Consider the following 25,309-nt stretch of genomic DNA (forward strand, 5'->3'; position numbering starts at 1 on the left):
CTGCTGTGGTCTTCACAAGAGTACGCCATCTCACTCGATCTGATGGACGTCCTCTTCCTCGTCTGCCTAGCTGCCATAGCCCCTTGCAAAATATGTTTTTCTACACCTTCATGTTTCCTGACAATATGGCCAAAGTACTTCAGCTCTCTCTCCATTATGCCGCTTCTGATGGTGAGACTTGTACCAATATTGTCGAGGATCCAGGAAGTTGTTCTCCTGTCTTTCCATGTCACTTGTAGAAGTCTCCTGTAACACCACATCTCAAAAGCATCTACTCGTTTCCTATCATTCTTGGTCATAGCCCAAGACTCGCATCCATAAGTGGCAATGGAAAACACAGTTGCACGAAGTAGGCGTACCTTGAGGTCAATGAATATGCTTGACATGCCCTGCACAGTTGTCCTTGCAATAGCCAGTCTTCTCTTAATTTCAGTTGTGCTGTCACCACTGTTGTTAATCATTGAACCCAGATATTCAAATTGCTTCGCCTCCTCAATCTGCTGTCCATCTATCACAAACTCATCACTTTTCCGCTCTCTGTCTACAACCATTATTTTTGTCTTCTTTGTGTTCAGAAGAAGGTGTTTTTCTTCGCTGGCCTCTTTGATGCGCTTCAAAAGATCAATCAGCTATATACTCTGCTGCTACAAATAAGAGTGGTATCATCGGCGTATCTCAGGTTTAATAGTAATTCTTGTACCGCCAAACTTCACTCCACCTTCAAACCCATCCAAAGCTGGTCTCATTATGTCTTCAGAGTAGATGTTAAATAGGTTTGGTGATAGCACACAACCCTGTGGTAAGCCTCTTCCAATCTTGAACCAATCTGTGTCCCCACTACTTGTTCTGACTGCCGATTCTTGGTCTTCATATAAGCAGCTGATCAGATCCACAAGATAACTTGGGAAACCCATCTTTTTCATAGTTTCCCACATCTGAGGCCTCGGGTGGCTAACACAGTCAAAAGATTTACTGTAATCTATGAAGCACATGTAGCCTAAAGAGGAAGTCTATGCTCTCTGCATTTCTCAATCACATTCCTGATATTGACAATTTGGTCCCAAGTCCACCTTCCTTCACGAAATCCTGCCTGCTCATCAGATATTTCTTGCTCCATTTTGTTCTTCATTCTCTTGATGATGATCTTCAGAAGCACTTTACTTGCATGACAAATCAGGCTGATGGTCCGCTGATTGGCACACTCTGTCAAATTTCCCTTCTTTGGCAGTGGAATAAATACTGCCCTGCACCAGTCTCTCGGCCATTTCTTCTTTTTCCAGATGATACCACATAGACGCCCCATTAGTTCTATCCCAGTTGCCTTCCACAACTCAGAAGCTACTACAATGACTTGGCATTTTTCATTTGTTCCATGGCAAGCTCAACTTCGGATCCCAATGGTGGAGGTTCTTCCTCACTCGTTTCACACTGTACATACACCTTGTCATCTTGTGCCTCAAACAACTGGGAACTATACTGAACCCATCGCCTTTTGATGTCTTTCTCATCATTTGTAACATCCATCCTGGGGGTCCACTTCTTAGTAAGTTCTTTGGCAATACCAAAAGCTATATTTTTGAGTCACCCTTACATCTTTCCATTTCCACACACTTCCTTTCGATGTAGTTTCTTTTGTCCTCCTTAACACTTTTGGAGACCTCTTTGTTAAGCGTGCCCATTCTTCCTTTCTAACATCTGCTTTTGAGCACTTCCTGTCATCAGCTAGGTATAAGGTCTGCTGAGAGATCCACGGCTGTTTCCGTTTCTTCTTTCTGGAGATGTACTTCTTTGCTGTGCTCTGGACTGCTTCTTTCATGTCTTCCCGCAATTCATTTGGGGTCTGCTCCTCTTCATTAACTTTCAGTAACTCGTCAAACTTGTTCTTCACATCTAATGAATATTGAGTGGGAATGTTGTCAACATCATACCTGGTAGGTGGTGCATTGTCTCTCTTAGCTTTCAGTTTAGTTTCACTTTGGCTACAAGTAGCTGATGGTCACTACCACAGTCAGCGCCTGGTCGTGTCCTGACATTTTGGAGTGATGTTCTCCACCTCTTCCTGACCATGATGTAATCGATCTGGTTTCTTGTTCTATCTCCTGGGCTCATCCAAGTCCAATGACTAGGTTATTAGCTTCACAAAATTCCTCCAGTCTGTCTCCACGTTCATTTCGATCCCAAGTCCATATTGGCCTACACACCCAGTTTTCTCCTTCAATTACGAAAGCTTAACATTTTCAAATAATGGACGACTTTTCCTCCCAGCTACATTCACTTTAAATAAATTTTAAATAATTTGCCATCAAACTTGTATTATCACGAATTTCACAAAATTAAAATTATTTGATATCAGAAGGACATTGCTCGTATTTAGAATGTAACTTGGGTTGTCTAATGTGCTGCCAGGTCCCACAAAAATACTGTGCAAACGCTAGATATCCGATTATTTAAGAGTATAAGTTAACTGCATGAATAAAATAATAACTAAATAATTTAATGAACATATTCGTCAATCATGACTGACTATAATTCAAAATATACATGCAGGCTCAATTTATAGAGTTACATCACAACAGTTCAGTATGTATAAAAAAGAGGCCGTTTTGCTATAAATTGCCTACAAGGAATAAGCCTACAGTACACGTAACACATTACATACCATTTTACATTTTTCACAAGTTTTTATACGTTTATAAATAAATCATTCCAAGGTCTTTAAAAAAAATCAATAAAAAAAAAATCTGACAAACCCCAGAAATTGAGGAGGGAGGGGACGAGAACCAAAACATTAATTTTATACGGCCTTATATCAAATAAATTTAAAAAAATAAAAATAAAAATAAAATAAATAGAATAAATAAAATAAATAAAGTAAATACAATAAATGAAAAATTAATAAAATTTATAAAATTAATGACATTAATAAAATTAAAAGGGCATTTCGTGATCCACAGCCTCATCCCCCCACTTTTCTCAAAAAAAGTTCTTGCAGATTATTTCGTTTGGCAAAAATGTCGCCAAATTTGAATTTATTTCTGGTATACCAGCACGAAATTACAACAGTGGTCTATATGGAGCAGTGTAATACACATAATCATGCATAACTCGCAAACGCAAACTATCGGAATCAACTGAAATTTTGGGAATAAACTTTTTTCGTGGATGTCTACTGAAAATTTCATAAAAAGAGGATGTTAGGATCACGAAATACTGCTTCAAGTACATTGTTAATTAATTAATTAATTAATGACGCGTACGTGGGGCTCGAGCAAACTGACAAATGAAAATTTTGAGAGAGAAAAACAAGAAATGTCTTTAAAAAGACAACGCCATGGATGCAGATCAACTTCATATTGAATTGCAAGTACTTGGAATGATAATAAATTTGAATGTTTGGCACAACTAACCGGGTGTGAAATATTGGCATTTATTGGTAAATACACCACCAATGACATACTAGGAAATTACAACACATTGTCTATGGAGCATTGTAATACACATAATCATGCATAACTCGCAAACGCAACTGAATCGGAATCAACTGAAATTTTTGGAATAAGCTTTTTCGTGGATATGTACTGAAAAATGTCACAAAAAGAGGATGACAGGATCACAAAATACTCCTTTAATTCACACCTGTAACAAACTGCTCAATTGAAATCACATCATCCGAGTTATACAACAATCTATATTCAGACAACCTTAAGAATGTTTGCTGCTTAAGGGATTTCATATCAATTCATAACTCCACATCTCTGTTCTTTACCTCTTCTGTGTTTTACCATTATTTTTACCATTTACCAATGTTTGGTAAATTACAGTTAAAATCCATTAAAAACATGGTATTTTATTTGAGATATTTATTCGCAATGTATAGTTTGTTGGTAGTTACACTGCTCACATTATAATCAAAAAGACTGATTACTCAATCCCAGGGATTCCTGGGCTCAAACCAATCTTTATTTTCTGAATGTGTTGATTATATTGTTACTACTATAAACTGTCCAGTTGCTATACCAAAAATGTGTAAAACCAAAGCCACTATCTACCCCCCCCAATCTGGTATTTACCCCCCCCCCCCACCACCACCACCATCACCACCAGTGTCACTCCCAACATCAATTAGTGATGGTAGTAGCCTTCTACACTGTTTATACCCAGCTTGGTTCCTGTCTGGTCAGATAATTGCTCATTATTATTGTTGAATTAGTGATCACACTTGTTGACAGCTTATCAGCAGCTTGGATCAGCGGTGCAATTATATCCCTTTTTTCATGGAGCAATTGTTCAAATTGTTTAATGTCAAATGGTTCCTAAAAACCTTATTTGTGAATGGATTTTCATCGTTGAAAAAACAAAATGTATCTTTAATATAGGCCTATTATTTATTTCATTAACAGCAATTTCCTAAGTTTCCAACCATAAATAATCTTAGAGTTTCACCTGTTTACAAAATAAGTGTTTATTTCAGATTTCCAATTAATTATGTTATCAGTAAACCTGATAGGAGGTCAAATCCAAATCTTGCTAATATTTACATTGTTATAGTCAAAAACGATACGTCCTGGTAGTCCCTGGCAACCCAGTCTGCATGTAGCTCATTCGTAAACATGTACGACAGAAACCGGCTGTGAAGGAGCCTACATGCACGTAAACAACTTTCTAGTATAATAAAATCCGTTTTTGAGTATAATAAAGAAAGTCATGCATTGGCAACATGAAGGAAATACCTATTGCCCACTTGGTAAAATGCATACTCGTAGCCCAATCTTGTACATCATAGCACCCAGTTTAGGTTTGTGGTTTCGAAATGTTGCAATTAAACATTAGTTCTTTCAAATATGAAACGCTAAAACACAAATCTAGAACAAACACTCATTATATTTAGAAAGATATAGCAAATTTTCCATAATAGAGATTGGACCCAAGACAAAGTACACCCAAATTAGGTGACAATTCAGAATTAAGCCATGGCTGGAAAAATCAGGACTCAGCCTGAAGCCCGGTCGCTGGAACTGTCCATTATTCAGTTTTATTAACTTATTTTTTCGTTACCCTTTTAAGCGATATTTACGCTTCCAATATTTGACAAGTGCTTATTTTTCCTATTCCAAAAAATAAAGCATTTTCAAATTTAATATATATTTTGTTTACATTGCTGCGTTCAAAAGGGAAATTCCCGAACCCAGAGTTCATCTGCACCAACCGGAAGTTCAAATACCGGAAGTGCATGAGCTGCATAGTGGCGCGCCCGCGAATGAAAGTTGCATTTGAATAAACGAATAAACAAAGCTGCGTTTTTCATTGATTTTGTGTTATTTCAGAAGATTTTTAATATGCGAAGAGGGGCATTAATTGTTTTAGAAGGCTGTGACAGGTCTGGTAAAACAACACAATGTAAAAAACTGGTCGAAGCACTACGACAAATTGGACGACCGGCTGAAGTAATGCGTTTTCCAGGTAAGCTTAAAAAAAGGTGTCATGAATTCCTCATCAAATTTCCTTCAAAAAAATGTTAACATTTACAGAAGTAGGCCAACTACTTTGAGAAATATGACATTCAGAACATTTCGAGCATATTGGAGCATAAATGTGACGTGTCATGTCAAGGAGACACTTTTGGGCCGGCAGGTTATCAATTTTGAGGTTTTTACATAGAGATATTTTGCCCTAGTTCACAGTCGAGGAGAGCGTGGCCTAGCGGTTAAGGCATAGGACTGTGAACCCAAGGGTCAAGGGTTCGAATCCCAGGTCCGGCTCTTTGTGTCCTTGAGCAAGACACTTCACTCTACTTGCTTAGTGCTTCGGAGGGCACTTTAAGCTGTCGGTCCCGTGTACATGCATATTTTCTCACATTAATGTAGTGTGCACGTTAAAGAACGCCACAGGCTATTCGAAAAAGAGCAGGGGATCATCCCGGTCATGTTGACTGTACTTCAAAATACACTCATCTACTCTAGGTTCCAGAGTAAACAATAAGTACAGCTTGTCTGTACGCAGTGCGACAATACTCATACATATGAGGGAGGCACTTATAAGAAGGAAGAAGAAGTAAACTTGTATGGCTCAAAATTCGGACCGCTCACCAATAAGTTTACTGTCATTGCGTATTTTGAAACGGTTGACGTTTTAATGATCACCAATTCCCGATCAGTTATTTTAGCTTAGTACAAGGAACTAAATACGATGTCCTCATTCACAAACTGATACTATCTGTCCATCGTATAAGACTGTTACCGTACGGCAATGTGGTGAAGGAATATTTACAGTCAAGAATAGGCTCCATCATTTTTTTTTTTTTTTCCCTCCCAGTCTCCCGAAACATCAAAACATCAAAAGCGTTGCACTTATACTTACTAAAGACTGTCCTTTTTCACATAACGCAGACAAAGTAGGGCCAACTTGCCTAGAATTAGAAATGGTCAAATTTTGGCAAGAAATATCTCTGTGTAATCCTATGTAAGTCCCATATCACATCGTTATCGGCGATCGAGGTTTTTTTTTTTTCTTCTGAAGTTTGGTTGGTACCCACCAGCGTCATGTGACGTGACACAGCTAAAATAATCGACCGGGAATCGGGGATCGTTAAAACGTCAACAAATTTCAAAACACAGAAAGCAGTAAACTTAATGGCGAGCGGTCCGAATTTTGAGCCATACAAGTTTACGTGGTGAACTAATTTTAGCTGTGTCACGTGTACATGTATGACGGTAGTGGACCAGCCAAACTTCAGTAAAAAAAAACTCGATCGCCGATTATGCCTGCCACTTCCACATACTTGTGCATAATACAGAAGGTCGATTTGTGCCCATAAATGTTTAGGCCTATGTTAAACTGTATGTTATACAAATTGTACAGCTATCATTTCTACCCTATGACGAACCGACATACCTGTAAATCAAATAGCCCACAAAAACTGGTCATCGCTGGTATTTTTCATGAAGAAAAACGACACTTTTTTACGCCGAACATGTCCAAAACACGCCAGCTGACGTACAAGCCTCCCCACGCATGTACATAAACAAGCCGTGTTCATTGTTTAATTGTCACCTGCAGCTGTTCGCAAGAAAACTTTCTGCATAAAATTACCTGGGGTCGTTATCAGGCCTGAGACACACTGGCGCTTAGTTTGAGGACAGTCACTATGAGTTACTAATGTCGGCACATGCAGAAAAAATGCGTGATGGGTCGCCATTTTGTGACTCGTGCAAGCTAACACAAACAAATTATTGGACTTAATAATCTTTTCAAGTTTTAATAAAACGTGCATCTATCATGATAATATTTCATTTTATTATTTTATTATTTGAATTACATATTTTTATAAGCTACAAATGTATGTCAATTTTGTGTCCATGTTAATTTTTATATGGATTTACCTGTGTTGATTTTAAACCGCTAGAACGTGGAGCTACGCATAAACTGGCAGGCGATTACCCACCATGCAATGCGAATACACGGAAACGATCCAGTTTAGGATGCATCGCAGTTCCTATTGTGTAAACCAGGCGTAAACCGCCCATCCAACCTGATCGTGTGCACAGGATTTGTGCTGGAGGCTAGTTAATGCGCACAACCAATGCGCAGAAGAAGACCTTGATACTAGGCGGAGCTTACGTTTCACAAGAATGATTGACAGCTGTGAGTAAGTGAAATTCTGTTCTGTGATTGGTACAAAAATATGGTTCTCGTATAAATGAATATACATGTAGGCCTATTATCCATGGCTTCAAAATTAGGAACTGTTTTTCCACAGAGCCCTATATAGGGCTCTATGGTCTCTACTCATCATACACGATCGTAGAAGATCTGGCCAGCGCATTTACGCTTGCCAATCAGGCTAGCTATTTGTACGGCGTGGCCTCTCATCCTTTTTATTATCTCTGGTCTTGTCACGCTGGTAGATTCGCCCACCTGTGATTACTGACCTGGATCTGACAGAAGATTGTGGAATTTACGATTTTCAGCAGCAGGATTTTATGAAACTGCCAATATTTGCAAGTATTCTGAAGGATCGGTAATAATTAAAATATTTTTCATGGTGTCGGTAGTGCAAGTTGAAGTTAGTGAATTTGTGGTTTTCTATGTTATGTGCAAGAGTGTTTTCAGGAAGCGTAAATAGGCAGGCCGTTATGCTAAGCTCTCCATCTTATATATGTAAGTTCGGCGACGAACTGGACACATCACACGGTAGTGTGATGTGTCCAGCCTGGATATAATCGCCGATAACGATGTGAAGTTGGACTTTCATAGGATTGCATAGCGATTAAATGTGGCAATTTAACTTTGTGTGCGTAATATGATAAAAGACAGTCTTAAGTAAGTATATGTGCATCGCTTTTGGTGTTTTGATGTTTTGGGAGACTGTGAGCGATCCCAATTAAAATATGACGGAGCCTATTCTTGACTGTGTAATATTCCTTCAACACGCTGCCGTACGGTAACAGTCTTATACGATGTCGATGGACAGATAGTATCAGTTTGTGAATAAGGACATCGTATAAGTTCCTTAATGTACTAATTTTGCCCCACAACGCCGTTTTCCACAATGAAATTAGGACATTCCTAAGCGAAGATATTGAGTTCGTAAGTTATGGTATTATAAAATTGGAAATTGAGATATCACTTACAGCATTATTGACAATGTAATCAATGTTAACAATTGTTGACAATTACCTTGAAAAATGTCTCAAAAAATTTGCTCGAGAAATCTAGCCAAGAATTTGCTCACCGATAGCTTCACATTCTAGGCTAGAGACCATTGCATTCAAAATCTAGTCGGATTCGCTGAAGCATGACACCATGTAAAGCAATGGAAGTTCAGAAGTAAACACAGGCGATCACGACAGGTGATCGCATTAAAAATGTTGCTAAAATTACACTTCAGCAAAATTTTAGACTGTCCTAAATAGGCAAATCTTGCTCAAAAAAATGTAGGCACCTCCAATCCTCCATGAAACTTTCATTCAAATTTCAACATTAACAGAATAAATAGCCTCCGGTGCAACCGCAAAACCTTGCACCACTGTCCGACTGAAAAATGATAGCAATGCACTCTAGCATCTATTGTGTGCAAATTCGAAGCTAGAGTTCTGGAGTACCGGTAACAAAAAATACAAGATGCCAGTTATATTCCGGTCTGAAACTACATGTATCAGATAATATTTTTAACATTAAAATTAATAACATCACAAATTCACAACAGACCCAAATTGTGAAAATATCACCCCCGGGCAGATTTTTGGCTATTTCTCCATTTACGATTCTGCCCAAAAGTGTCTCCTTTTGACATGACACGTCACAAATATTAAACTTTTTACTATAGTAGGGGGGCCTACAGTAATGCTTCCGTCAATTGCAAGCCCGGCTACCAGGGACCCGGGCACTGTAGACACAATACCCGGGACCGTCACCCTGAAATTACCAGAAAGAATTTTGGATTTGCTGATTAAAAACATTGAAAATTAATACAGCACTTTGAAACCCGGCTGGCATGGGCGGGGACAGTACCTGGGGTTTCACCCACAATTTGTGCCCCAGTACCTGGGACAATACCCGGGGCATAGCGGGATTATTACAATTGCCTTTGGTAATCTCCCCCGCTACGTCCCCGCTGTGCCCGGGTCCCTGGTAGCCGGGCTTGCAATTGACGGAAGCATAACGTACATGTATAGGAAAAGCCTAGCTGCCCATGACATAGATTGCAGAATACTTGCAACAAATTAAACTAGCTTGGAGTAAAACTATTCACATTGTAAACTAAACATCAATACCCAAACAATGGTACTAATGTATAATCCATCTCAATATTTTTGCTGGGTTACAAAGTTACAGTAAAAAATAAATTTGGAGGCATGAAAAATCACTATTCCGTATACCGGTACTTTATAACATGCTTCAACGGTAGGCACCTCAACCGTACAATGTAGGCACCTCCACCCCTGACTCTGCATCGTTTGAATTGCAATATCTCAAAAAGTAAATACAGTGCACAAAGTTTTTACTTCCCATAATTTTAGCTAGATAAATTAGCAACAAAATGAGACCAAAACTAGTTCAGTCACCCCTCTTATTTCTTGAGAGCTGAGGCGAAACATCCTAAAAAAATATAACACCTGGCCCCACCTTTTCCTATGTAATGTTCCTATACCCCAATTCATGTCACATGACCATAACTAAATACTATTTACTTTAAAAATGTACATAACATGACGCTAATCAAGTTCAATTCACACACATTTTTGATTACTAAAAAAATTTTTTTTTTATGTTTCAGATCGCTCCACAACTATTGGTGGCTTGATTAGTAATTATTTGGAAAAGAAATGTGAAATACAAGACAATGCTGTACATCTACTATTTTCAGCCAACAGATGGGAAGCTGTGTAAGTTACATTCAATAAAATCTATTTGTGGCCTGTGTGGTCTGGTCGATACAAGTTGTTGCCAAGCTCAGCCAGCTGACCTCCAACTCAGTGTTTTATATGTGTCTCAGTCCAGCCTTGGGGTCCTGGTTCAGGATGTTGCCCTTCATGAGTGACCCCTCCATCCTATCTTTCACAAATAATCAGAAATGCCAGTTTTCCAAATTATTTTTAAATAATTTGGAAAACTGGCATCTCTGATTAAAATTATTAAAATTAGAGCCAAAAATGAAACCCAAAAAACTAGAGCAATAAATGAAACCCAAGAAACTAGAGCCAAGTGCTTCAAGTACAATCATATATGTGGTTGATTTGAAAAAAAAATTATTAAAAAAAAATTCCAATTTTGTATCTAAAAGGGCTCCCGGATATGAGGTGCTGTGCTCCTGTTGCTATGTTCCCTTTGGCTAGCAATAGCATAGCAATTATCTGTATTATTTCCAGCATTTTTCTTGGCAAGTTGCTGGCATCTCTGTATAATTCACTGCCTTTCTCAGATAAGCCTGTGATTTTATGTAATTTACGGGCGGGTACCGGGGTACAAAAAAGTATCATCAGGGAGCAAATCAAAGTGGAGTGCAAAATTTGCACTTTTTTTTTTTAAATGACAGACCATCAGCTCTAATTAGTAGTAGGCCTATAACCTCTCAGTCCTTCTCTATCCCACATCTAATTTTCGTCCAATGTAATATTAACATTTCAGCCCTAGGATGGAAGAGTTGTTGAAATCTGGAACAAGTCTTGTAGTAGATAGATATGCATACTCTGGTGTAGCATTCACAGCAGCAAAAGAGGTGAGTTATATGTTATACAAAATGCAACTTATGCTGGTTTCATACATTGCCACTCCGACAACAATTTTGCTTCGCTGGGCAGTCATGCCAGAAAAGCTAGCGGTGACCAGCGGCAATTTGATATAACGATCACTCCACCGCTTTGCCAAAACGGCAGATCGTTAGGAGTTGAATTCAAGTCAACTTGGGAGTAGCGCCGCTCTGAGTATGAGAACAGGAAATAGTTTTTGGCAGGTGGCAGAAAGTATGAAACCAGCATTAATTAGTATACATGAGGATGGAAGTAGTGCAATGAGTGCATGAAAAATACTGATCCCTCTGTGTTTGATGATTCATGCATTGAGATTATACTCCCAACATGGAGCGGAGGGAAATATAAGTAAACTTCATTGATAAAAAAGAGCCTTGCATGACCTGTTGACCAGTTGTGTCAATTTTTGGGTTCATCTGAGAGCTTTCCTTCAATTAGCTACTTGCATGGTTTCCCCATAATGCACTATGTGCGGGGAGAGCCTCGAACTGGCAGCATACATGAATGGGAATTGAACCAGTCATATAACATTCTGTGTAAGGTTTCTAAATTCTTCCTTTCATGTATGCTGCCAGTACGAGGCTCTCCCCGCAGATAGTCAGGTATGAGAATTTTCAGTTTTAAAACTGAATTCAGTTTTTTTAGTCAAAATTTCCGCAACTTGATTTAAAATTCAGCCTGTTTTTGGTACTTTTTGCCCAATTTCACACACATTTTCAGGGTTTTTTTAAAGGAAAGTGCAGTCTTTTGCCTGAGATAGTGCATAATGGTGGAACCATGCAAGTAGCGAATACATAACAAAAGAGCATGATCATCAGCCATGGGTCTCTTGCTGTAAAATGTAGTTGGGGTTGTATTTGGTAATACATCATGTGATGTATTCTAGTAAAATTAAATTAAATTCAGCATTCTCATTATGGTTACAGATATTATACCTACTGTGAACAAAAGTACAGCCTTTGCAAACTATGTATGGTATGTTTCTTATCAACTGATCAGGTGATTCTGAAAGTAAATTTATCACCTCATATGTACTTTTAGCCCTTGAACATGGATAAAGCCTTGTAGGTGTAGACTTTATATTGAAGAGGTTGCTTCATCCATGTTCAAGGGCTCAAAGTACATGCAGGAAACACCTCATATTTACTTTCGGCTCTTGAACATGTGGATAAAGCCTTGTAGATGTAGACTTTATATTGAATGGTTTGCTTCGTCCATGTTCAAGGGCAAAAGGTACATGTACATGAGGTTTTTCCACAGAGGTCGGTATACACAAGAGTCGCATTAGTGTACATGTTCATGTAACCTCCTTCAACTCATTTGCATAGAATTGGATACCAGGATCGTATTCTGATTCGTCGTGCCTTCTAACCTGTTCTAATTAGCATACTTTTGGATACCTCCATATTTGGTATTACCTAATTAATTATTTATACCTCTATGTTGTTTACATAGTGACGTCATTAGAGCTGGTCACTTCGTCAAAAATCCGACGAACGAATGTTTGAAGTTTTCTTTTTATTACTGTTATATCGTGAAATACCATATAGCTGACGTGTTAGTCCAATATGATAGGAAAATATTTCTGGTGATGACCCAATGTTCACATTGGCTAAATAAGCTGTATTTTCGCTGGAAAGGAGCCGGGACTTGTCGGCCATTTTGTTTGCAAAAGGCATGTTCTTCTCCCGCGTTACCCGGAAGTGGCAACACCAGAACAAATGACGTCATTTCTGGATTTCAGTTGAGACGGTTACGTTCGAAACCACGCAGCGGTATACAGATAAGCTCATCTAGGTTTTACTAAAGTAAAACATCTTTGGGTTTTTCCCGCCTAGTGATGTTATGCATTTGTCTATTTTTTAGGGATTTGAAATACATTGGTGCAGGCAACCGGACATTGGATTGCCCAAACCTGACCTGGTTTTGTTCCTGCAAGCATCGGCAAATGTCATGGAAAAAAGAGCTGAATTCGGAGGAGAGAGATATGAACAGACAGATTTTCAGCAAAGAGTGGCTGCTAATTTTGACAAATTAAGAGAAAAAGATTGGCAGGTATGTACCAAAATAATTCCTAACAACACTGGGCACCTTATGATTGCATAGCCATTATCAAGCCAGCCACAGAAACTGTTATCAGCAAAAATGTAAAGCCCTAAAGTGCAACACTATGCATGAAATGTGTGAGAGCCAGAAGGCTGGCCCTAAGTTCAAAAATACCTGTATCTCAAAATTGCTTTTTTGCACATAGGGCTGTGTCAGCCTGTGTGTGGTACCAAAATAATCCTTACAACACTGGACACGTTATGATTGTATACCATAATTAAGTTATAGCCACAGGAGCTGTTTTATCAGCAAAAAATTTAAAACCCTAGTGCAGCACTATGCATGAAATGTGTGATAGCCAGAAGGCACTAAGTATAGGGTGCATCAAGGTGTTAAGGTGTTGATGCACCCTACCCTAAGTACAAAAAGGCCTGTATCATTACATATATATCGTTTTGTACTTAGGGCCTTTTGGCTCTGACCCCTCAATATGATCATTGATTTGTCTCTCATTAGCTGAGACTGTATACTGCTATTATGAAAGTCTTTTTAACACCCCTTCACATTTTTTTATTTGTGCTGTTTTCTTTTTGCAGGAAGTAGATGCAAATCAAGATATAGAGGCACTTCATGAAGAAATCAAATCTGTCGTGTTACGGACACTAGAAGGTGACTTGGCATGGCCTATGGATAAATTATGGACAGACAAGAAAGACTAATGTGAATTAGATATTGTTTATATATATAATATATATATGTATACAAATATTATTATAGTACTCGGGATTTCCCATACCTATAGGATTAATGTTTATATTTAGAGCAAGAAAACCCTATAGAAAATTTTTGTAATTGACCACTTCATCGCTGTTATAGCGGCGTTTGGCTCTGAAAATGAAATTAACCATATTAATTATGCAGATTAAAATGAGCAAAATGCTACATGTAATATACTTCTATTTTACTTGTACTACATATGTACCAAGTCTCAGCTAGATAGTCCTTATTAGTTACTTAGCAAATTAACTTTGCATAAACAGGAATGTAAAATATTTGGCATCGCTTTCAGTTTTCTGCTCCGCTAAATTGGAGTTAGCAGAGGCAAACGCCGCCAACGGCAACGAAGTGGTCAATTACGAAAATTGTCTATAGGGTCATCCCATGTTTGATTGTATGACATATCGACTGCTTAATGCCAGAAGTGGGCAAGTGAATAGCTGCCATGTGTAGATGAGTACAATATACTTCACAGGGAAGCGATTGCACTTACCCACTTATGACACTGAGCAGTCGATGTCACTAAAGCTATATTCAAACTCGGTTGCTTTTGTTTGCAATTTCGTCAATTACCAATGTTCCTCAGTTGCTGGGGAGAGGCCAATTAAAATACATGTACCCAGTACATCATACGCCATGTCAGCTAGAACAGCAATGTCAACCCTGGAGGTCAAACTACATGTATGGACTGGTAAGAATAAGAGCAACTGCTGGCAGCGCAATTGTTTTACATCAAACTGGACACTGTTGCACTTGCAGGCAGTTCTTTTGTAAATTTTATTCAAATGTTTGGTATAATTCTGGTATACCATTCATGTGTAACCCTGTGTTTTAGGGTTAGGTTAGGGTTATAATTAACGTGGGTTAGGGTTCGGGTTATACTTGTGTGCAGGGTATTCTGGGGTATTCTAGAATGATTCCAAATATTTAACAATTAACCTAACCTAAGTTTTCAAGTAGGACATCCATTGATGTTGATTATTCGGCTATTCCAGTTGAAATCCACACTACCCCTGTGTAAGATTTTGGAAATATGTTCCACAGGGGGAGTATGAATTTCAAATGTAATTGGTCTGGATTAACCATTTTGAAACAACTGTTCTCCCCTGTATTATGGCTTTAGCTTTATCTTCCACAACTGGAGGGAGTATTTAAAATGGTAGCTACCCAATTGTATGTTCTATATGAACTCATACCACGTGGATGACTTAAGCTAAATCTTCCGCCTGCAGGGGTAAATGGAATATCCCATTGCTTTGAATTAAATTGGCAAGTTGATGATCGAGAATAGTAAAATAATTGGCAAAATAATAGATCTGACTGGTAGGCACTGATTGGTCAATGCAGTTCACCAAACAAACCATCTGTTCAAATTGTTTAACTTGTAAACAGGGTGTCTCTTTCTGAAATTAAGTTAAAACTTTTGTAAACTTTCTTTGAAATGAAATAGGCCTATATGGTATTATTTATTTTCCCCTACACTGCACAATAGAGGTTGTGCATCATGATGTATCAAACTGTAAATATGGCGGACTACTCAAATGCATTCAACAAAAGCTTGATTGCAATCTATCGTGACAGTTTGTCTCGCATAACAAATGCACTACCATCAAATAGGTTGATGACAACATTTGATTGAATGGACTGCACTACACCGTGATTACGTTGAAAGACACCAGTTCAAATCCTTTGTTTGGAGTCAATCTATAAAAGCATGTAGGGCCTCTATAATATGAATATTAATTCTGCCTGTAAAGGTCCCTGTAGTTGGTCCTTGTTAAAGCTTTTCAATGGGTCACTGTATCTAACTTCCAATGGATGTTTCTTGTAATTATTTACTGAGGTAACTGTACCATTTTTCACTTTGATGTGGCAGTGACGTCAGTGCGCATTAAAGTCATAATGTATGATCTTATAATATGAATTTGGTTAATTTTTTTCAAACCTGATTTTTTGGCATATTTCACATGTCACAACTTGCACCTAAATGGAATCAGCCAAATTTGTTGTGTTTGTTGGTAAACAGAGCAAAGTTCGACATAAAGTCATAATTCAAGAAATTGTAAAACATTCAATTTTATCATTATGTGTTGGATCCAATATTTTCACACACTTGGATTCATCAAAACATAATAATGGGCATTATTATATGTTTGGATGAATCCAAGTGTGTGAAAATATTGGATCCTAAACATAATATGATAAAATTGCATCCTTTATGCGCAATATTTATCAGGCTCAATAGTGTATCCTCATTAAAGGAATGCAAGCACATCCTCTGAATCTAGTACCATGTAGTTTTTGTCAGTGTTGCCCGATCATCTCTACGATTTTTCGGCTTATTCGCTGTTGTGGTAGCGCTGTATGGCAATGGGACGAATAAACTAGATTTAGGAGTGTACTTGCCTTTATTATTTTTTGATAAAACAATGGTACACACGCAGTTGAATGTGGTAAAACATGTAATTTATTAAATTTTATTAATCTATACATGCTAGACTATAAATTCAGTTACCATTTTAGTAGTATTTGATGCCGAAGGTCCCTTCATTTCGTAACAGGTTGCTCAGTGTGTGATTTTCAATGAAACAGCAACATACTAGCTCGAGCTCAGAGATCTGCGTTTATCTATGTTGGATATTACATAGGCCTACTTGATTAAAGCATATAAAAGTTCAATCCTTTGTGACCTTTAACCTAAATCATGGCACCCGGCAGATTCTGAATGTACACACCCCTGATTGTTAAAGCAAAAACATTGCACTAGTACAGTTTTACAGCCATTTTCTTCAACTAAAAGGTCTTGGTTTTTTACCTGTCATACTATGATATTATTTGCTTTATATTGGACCAATATGAATAAACTAGGCTGTTGTAGATATTTCTAAAATAAATGGTCTTTGTGTCTTATGTGTTTACAAAAATAATTATTGAACATTATAACAAGTTATACATGTAGTGCCAGAAGAATTGTCTTGAATGCAGTCCCGTCTCAAATTTGGTCAACTGTGGTATGCACACATTACAACATTACTGCCCTCTCAGTTTATGTGAATAATAATTAAATAATGAAGAAAGGCGCTTTATAAATCCAAAATTTATTTATTTATTATTTTATTTATCACAATTTTAAAAGATGTATGTAACAGGTGGATTTTGGGGTGTAAATTGCACTGCGATTGGGCTTATTTTGAATGCTGGCAACACCCATACATTCACATGGACTTGGGGTTTCCAACGCTGAGTAGAAGCACTTCCAGATTAGATGTGGGGCTGTCATTCATTTTGGTAGCCTTGTTAGAACATAACTTTCCCAGGCTTAACTCAGCCAAAATGTGGACTTGGGTTATTGTTGTAATTAGGTATTCAATTTCATCAGTCACAACATTGTGACCCTAGTTTACACTACTGTATGTTATAGAATGCTGAACATTTTCAAATATATTGCTAATCAGTAAATGTCAACTACAAAAGGTAACAAGCATTGACTAATAATTAACATATTGCCAGTTGGAACACTATATCTGTTAATTTTAATTATTAGTCTATGCTTTATCCCTTTTTGTATCCCAGTGCGAGTGCTAAACAATATATCCATAACTAATAGACTTCACCAACAGTCAGTTCCTGTGTGCTGTGATTTTAAGCATATTCAAGCCAGCGTTACATATACTTGCCTTCATGTACACAATAGGGCATTGCATGTCTTTGCGTTTAAGCAAAAACCTGTAAACATATGCGGCATGTCCGTAGCAGTTTAGTCTGTCGCACTTAATGGAACAATCTACCCTCATTATCGGGCGATGCTGGGACTTTGGCTGTTTGTGGTTTAGATCGCATGAATTTACCTTGGGCAAAGTCATTTTGAGAATTTTAGGCTATTCCAGTTGAAGTCCACACTACCCCTGTGGAATATTTTGGAAATATCTTCAACAGGGGGATGTTTTTCAAATGTAATTGGTCAGGGTTAATCATTTTGAAACCTATATACTCCACCTGCACCGTGCCTTCATATATCTTCAACTGGAGTAGGTATTTCAAATGGAAGTTACCCAATTGTCTATTCTATTCAAAACTTGTACTCCCTCTGTGGAAGACTTAAACTTAAATCTTACACACAGGTAGTGTAGATCCTAAATGGAATAGCCCATTTTACTACTGTTCTTTAGGAATATGAACAAAAACAATCAAATACAGTAGAACCTACCACCTGACTCAAATAATACAAAACACACAGTAACTCTTTGTCTTTAATAATCAACATTTTAATGATAATTTATAATATATTCAAGTTATTTACTTACAATTTTATATAAAAAAGAGAAAAATTAGGACCACCTTTAAAAATAAAATGCCAAGGGAATATAGCACATTCTTTATACAGAACGGTCACTTGGCTATGCAATACAAAGTAGCAAGTGTACGACTGAATGTAAGGCAAATTAAAGTATTGAATTTTACAATTTACCATCCAATGAAATTTCAAGGGTGGTAAATTGGTCTTGATTTGGCTGGATTAAAAAAAAAATTTTGGAATTTGTTGGCTTAAGTGGGTACTACACCCCTGTGGTAAATTTGTGACTATCTTTGCATTTTTCTCAAAAAATAATAACACACTGGTAACAAAAGTTATGTATATTATTGGGGCAAGGAATTCAATTACTATACTGAGATTTCAGTGACCCATGACAAGCGGTTCAGTTTATATGATTGGAAATGAGGTACAATCTAGCGGTACCTCTTTTCTTATCATAAATACCGAACTGTTTGTCATGGGTCACTGAAATTCCAGCGTAGTAATTGGATAGCTTGACCCTATAATATACGTAACTTTTGTTACCACTGTAGTATTAGTTTTTGAGAAAAATGCAAAAATAGACAAAAAATTAAAACAATTTTGTTGTAATGAACAAGAAAATGTGTTATTATAATTCGAGACCGAATTAAAAGGACTAGTTTACGTATGACATCCTGTCAACCAGACTGAAAATGCCTAACTGCACAGGCCAGTGTCCACGTCGTACCCTTTGGCCTGCCAGATGCAAACTACTCTTTAATTTTGTCTTTGATTATATCAGTTTCTGCTCCAGTGACACATGCATATTGTCCTGGGTAGTAATATTTTTCACCATAGGGGCGATGTGTTGATAATACATACCACAAACAAGTTAAATTGTTTTTAAACAATTGGAACTAGAACAGATACATAATTTGAATAGGTTTTAGGAAAACAAAAGTTTGGAAATACATGCATGTAGAATATTAAACAACTGATACACCTTGCAAATGCCACTGGATATAATGCTTATGCAATACAATGATAAAATCAAAACTCGACCACCGGTTAACTGGCGTTTCAACCATGTTCCATTGTTTAGAACAATAGAAACCAGGTCATACCGGACGGGACCACCCAGAAACGGCGGTCGAGTTTTGATTTCATCCTAATGTAAAATTTGTTGTAAATTTGGTGGCAAATATAGCCTGCAACATGATGTCAAAAGACATTTCTTTTAACCATGAACCATACCTAAATAAAAAAATTCCCAAGTTCTCCTTGCTTAGCCAAGCTAAAAAGACATTTTAGTGGTTGTTTACAATTACAACATTTATTAAGAAAACAATCTTCATTAACGCATAGTAATTTCAATCCAGATAAATATAAATAATATAAACACAATTACAAAACAATTTCTTTACATCAACTCCCATTACAGAATTTGGTTCCATCTACAATTTTATACAAAACATTAAAGGAAAAACACAAACACTAAGAAAAGGTAATCCATAATTTTACATCGTACAAATAGGTCGAATGTACTCTCACTCCCAACAGCAAAATGGCCTAATGCATAAATACGAGATATTGGCTCATGTAAGGCTCATAATAACGCAGCATATTATATGCAGCAATATTTTACACTTGCCTTACTTTAAACCTATTATCTTTTGTTCTGACATAAACAAACCAAAAACATAATTTGGTTACTCTACATTTTATAAAACACACAAACACCAAAAATGAAAACAATCTATAATTTACAATATAATAAGAAAAATCGTAGGTAAAGTCACATGGTTTATATTCAGACTTATTTCTTTGCCCAACAGATCGCATTATACACATGCTGAATCTGTGGCAAATATTAATAAAGTGCATGGTTCTAGCCAGTCTTTGTGTTCATAAGTGAAGTAATTTAAAGGCAGTGTGATTTATCGCTAATTATTAAAGCTATTATTGTAACATTTCCATGTTAGTTTTCACTGTCAGATACATGTATGTCCCCATTTAATTTTGGCTCAAACAGATGAGGCAATACAGACTGACATCTGTCCTTTTGATGTTTATGACCTTCCCACACGCCATATACGTATAACGTACAATGTTCTGAACATCACGGCGCATCGTTTTTTTCTTCAAAGTCTCAGATTTTGACAGCACCTTGTGGTTTGCATCTAGACGATCATATCAATCAAACTCCCAATGGCTTGTAATTGGTTAGTATCGCATAACCACAAAAGGCACTGCCCTAGTTATGCAATGCTACATAATTATATAACCAATCACAAGCCATGCCAGAGGTGATGATCGACAAAATCGTCAGATGTGAACTTTTTTACCCTGACTTTAGTCACCCGATTACTTTATTAGTGTGTACTGAATCACAATTTAAAGGATATGCATAGATCTATAGCAAAACCATGCTTAAAAGGGTGTGAGATCCAGTTATATGAGCGCTGCATTACCACCACAACAGATTGTGAAGAATCATAAAGTGCTTTCTCAATTTTTAATTTAACAATGCAAACACTTACTATATGTTGCATTTATTATATAAATCATTTACATTAATTTGACAAATATTTTGGCACATATATAGATGAAAACAAGATCGATAAAGCCCTGTGAATGATTGATTGTGGGGTGAAATATTTTAAGAGCATTGACATTATTTTCACTCCATCTTTCATTTCGCTACCAATAGAGAGGGGTCAAACTTGTAGCAAAACATAATTACATTTATAAGGCTTCATTTATCTTTTGGTTAGTACATTTAACAGATAATAACACTTGTCCATGCTTTAGTCACATCACGCCTTGACAATGGAAATGCTCTATTATATGGAATCACTGAACGACAACTCAATAAACTTCAACAGGCTCAAAATGCTGCTGCACGCATGCTCACAAGGACTAGGAAATTTGACCATATTTCACCCGTCTTACAACGTCTGCATTGGTTACCAATTCGGTATCGCATTAATTTCAAACTCCTTCTTCTCACCTGGAAAGCCCTCCATGACATGGCACCTTCTTATATCAGTGAACTTATCAATTTTTATATTCCATCACGTAACCTTAGATCATCGGATAAACATCTTCTTTCAGTTCCACGGACTTCTTCATCATTTGGCGACCGGGCCTTCTATGCTTGTGCACCTGCACTTTGGAACTTGCTTCCTTTAAATCTGCGTATTTGTGATTCACTTGATATTTTCAAAAAGACTTTAAAAACTCATCTGTTTAAGATTGCTTATGACAATTGACTTCTATATGTGACTGTTTTATAATTGTGTGTTAATTTTTAATTGTTCAATGTTTGCGCCTCGGAATAGGTTGTCTAGATAGATGGCGCATTATAAATGCATTTTATGAATTAAGACAGCCAGACTGAAATGTGCCGATCTATATATTTGTACAATTGTTTCAACATCAAGTTCTATAATTACATTACTTATTATTTAGTGCAGGTGTTTATTCTGCCCATTCTTATCTGGATCCACAGAATTTGAAAAGGAGAATCAGGACTTGACTGCCATTTTGATACAGGCATGGAGAAAACTTGGGGGTATTCAGTTTCCCTCAGAATGCGCTTGAGGCAATCATTGTCATGCAAAAATGACATGGATGATGGGCGTATTTGAGAGACACACTTGATGTGACCCGCACGCGATACCAAGACGTTTCAGGTGAGATGCACAGTCGGCAAGGACCCGAATACCCCAATATTCTTCCCATAGCTTATGGCACTATTATATGTGGCAGTATAAGGGAGTCCGGGTTCCTTTTTATACTTCTGTGTCTGGATCACAATTATACACAAACTGCATAGGTCTACACCACCCTGTCTTTGAACATTTTAATGAAGTATTGTTTTCATTCTGCACATGTATGCAAGCATTTGTTTGCTGCAATTCCTACATGAGGTAGTGTATTTTTGCCCATAATCCATTAATACAAGAATGTATCAACATGATATCTGAAATAGACATCCAATTTGGATTATTACTGATCTTACAGGACTTAATATTTTGGATATTTCATAATTCAACTGCTTTACCAAAAGTTAACCATGCCTTTGTTTAACCTCAGCAGTTGATCCTTTTGTGCACCAAGTAGGCGAAACATTGTTCATATATTTGTTAGTGTGAAAACAACTAATAAAAGCTAATTATACAATGTAATGTATTTAGTTTCATTTTGAGCAATGCCTGGCCATGGCCAAGTGCCCTGTGCCAAGAAAGTGTCACTTGCATCCTTTGCTGATGAGGATAATTGTGCCATGCTAAACAATATAAGTTCATTGAAACTGTTAAACATCTGTTCAAATTACATGTACTCAAACAACATAACTACAACACACTGAACAAAAATGTGTGATAACAATATACATGTACATAGTTGAAATGATTTTCAGATGAATATTTCACAAATAAAATGGCTGGCACTGTAAGTGGTACCTGTACATTTGTTTTGCTTGACATGGAATCTGATCCGACCAGGAGAATAAGTAATTTTTTGCTCCTTTTCTTTGTCAGCATTTTAATATCACAATGGCTGCCTATAGTATCAGATCAGGTCACATTTGGTTAGTATTTTATTAAACTTCAAGACCATTGCATTAAAGAAAGTATATATATCGAGGAGCCAATTAAAAGGCTCTAAGTGCAGTTTGGGCTAAAATGAGATTTTGTGAAAATGTAAAGCACTAATGCATGTAATGTGTGAGAGCCAGTAGTACAAAAACGCATGTATCATTAAATGTCGCTTTTGTATACTTAGGGCCTTTTGGCTCTGATCCCTCGATATATTATATGCCTTTGGTGAAGGGTCCATATTGAATGCCACCTTTTGTGAGGATTGAAGCTTTTCTTGTACAGTACATGTACAAGTTTTCCTTTTTTCCCCTCTAAATGATGGATTAATTAATTGTAAAACCTTGCTGGGAACAGAACTAATGTCCAAGTAACTCATGAAAAGTAACTCACAAAACATTCATTGGTGTACTAATTAATTGTAACCAGAGAAATCCAATATCCCCTGTTTTCTCTTGATTACTTGCCTGAAAAATAATTTTTGCTCATAACATTATGTAAGATGGCACAAAGTCTCACTCAAACTGTATTAACAACACTATAGTTCGTTAACGTCCTTTCAGTTTCAATGGACAAAATGTAAAACATGAGTAACACTGTGATATACTTGTCTAAATGTAAATCTACCAGCATACCAACCTGTGCACTGATCTCTTCATAAGTATACATGATCAGGGCTTATCAATATCAACATCTTGCCTTCTCATAGTGCCATCTCCTACAATATTTTGCAAAGACCTTTCGCACTGGCCAAATGTAAAAAGAACTAGATCATGCCTGCATCACGCAATGCTACGCAGATATGATGATGATGTGATTCAATTGGCCAATCGGAACCCAATTTTGTGTTTACGCCATAAACTGTGCCAAATCAGGCAGTGAGAAAGGTCTTTGCAAATGGATGTAAGCATAAATGTTTTCGATAAGGACAAGGGAGATTTGATACTTGTCTCTCACTATTATCAATTGCAGGGTTTTACATCAGTAAACATTGCAACCTGGCTAGTGTGGGGGAGTGTTGTTCAGCAGGGATGGATGGGGTCCACAGTTGCCATCTGGCAACAAGATCCAATATGACATAGTCACCAACAGTTTCTTCCATTCTGATTAAATCCTCTCAGCTATTTGATCCCGGCTTCATGTGATGTGATCGGTTGCTATAGCAATTCAAATTCCTCATCCTCTGAGTCATATCTTGGTTCCACTCCTATATCATCTAGCTCAGTGATATCCAAAGGTAATTCTGTAAAGTAAAACAATATAAGCATAATTCAGTTTTTTATTGATTTAATCTTTCTTTATGCATGCATGGTAGCCCTTTCAATGCAAAGGCACTGATTTTGAAAGAAGGCCCTGCAATTATACACTTTTACAATTAATACAGTTTTGTAACATATCCATATTAGTATATACAACAGTAAGAATGGACCATAATAATGTACTTGATGTGATAGATTTGATGATGGAGAATCATAAGCTTGAATTGAGTGAGACCTGTGATCTATTATAATCACATCAAATATCTTCAACCCACACACAAGTATACCATTCTATAGTTAGGTCAAAAAAAAAAAAATTTTGTGCTTGTCCTCCACCCACCGACCCTAATCTGGAAAATAGCCAATCATAACAAACCATTATAAATTTTAATGATTGTGCGAAGAGCTAGTTGAAGGTGAACTTGACACCATCTCAATGATATTAATGTTGTATAATCCAAAACAAGGACAAAATGGTACTCTGAAACACCCCTATTTTTTAGATTCCAAGGACACATTTCCTATTTTGACCCTATTTCAACATTTCAAGGACAAGGCTTTTATGAATGTTTTTTTCAGTAATTAACAGGGCATCACTGAATTCAAGTACATGTAGTACCCCTTGCATATAAATTGGCTATTGCAAAATTTCTGTGAATCTATGCTAAGGCTACGCACGAACCGAGAACAATATTGATCATGGGATGAGTAACGAAGTAGGAAACCAAGTTTATTCCTTATTTATCTGGCCAGCTATCCACGGGATCGGGAGAAAATAATAAGAACCCCTTTTTTCAATTTCGTGGACATTTGTGCGATTAAACATCCCTATTTTTCCAATTTCACAGACAATTTTGTCCGCGGACAAGCCCTAAAAATTACCCCTTTTTCTGCGATTTTGGTAACGATCGTGCGGTCAGTATTGCAAGTTGAGTGACCCCACCGGGTGTATTTGCTGACTATTTTGACATAACTGTCTGCATGGTCAACTAATAATAAGACATATCAATCAATTCTAATGACTAGTGAAATCCTCCTAGCAAATTATACTGGATCACCCACCAGTATATTTAGACCTCTTGGCGTAACTGCTAATAGCTA

The 25,309-nt window shown here is 37.1% G+C and overlaps 2 protein-coding genes across 7 annotated transcripts in view; one reads left to right on the forward strand and one right to left on the reverse strand.

Annotated features, from left to right (window-relative positions):
• The first annotated feature begins 5,286 nt into the window (after positions 1–5,286).
• Positions 5,287–14,536, forward strand: LOC140155333 (thymidylate kinase-like). The gene is made up of 5 exons (XM_072178124.1): positions 5,287–5,460; positions 10,277–10,385; positions 11,128–11,218; positions 13,116–13,304; positions 13,892–14,536. Exons 1-5 carry the CDS (start codon positions 5,337–5,339, stop codon positions 14,012–14,014), a joined length of 636 nt encoding a protein of 211 aa, XP_072034225.1. The 5' UTR covers positions 5,287–5,336; the 3' UTR covers positions 14,015–14,536.
• A 9,487-nt stretch (positions 14,537–24,023) lies between these two features.
• The window catches only part of LOC140155334 (cysteine protease ATG4B-like), a 36,170-nt gene continuing 34,884 nt past the window's right edge, over positions 24,024–25,309 (reverse strand). For all 6 annotated transcript variants that reach the window (XM_072178128.1, XM_072178131.1, XM_072178130.1 and 3 more), the window contains exon 10: positions 24,024–24,192. In XM_072178128.1, coding sequence (XP_072034229.1) covers positions 24,107–24,192 — 86 coding nt within the window. In that variant the 3' untranslated portion in view covers positions 24,024–24,106. The remainder of the gene's footprint in view (positions 24,193–25,309) is intronic.

The sequence above is a fragment of the Amphiura filiformis genome, chromosome 6 (genome assembly GCF_039555335.1).
Source record: "Amphiura filiformis chromosome 6, Afil_fr2py, whole genome shotgun sequence".
Classification (NCBI taxonomy): domain Eukaryota; kingdom Metazoa; phylum Echinodermata; class Ophiuroidea; order Amphilepidida; family Amphiuridae; genus Amphiura; species Amphiura filiformis.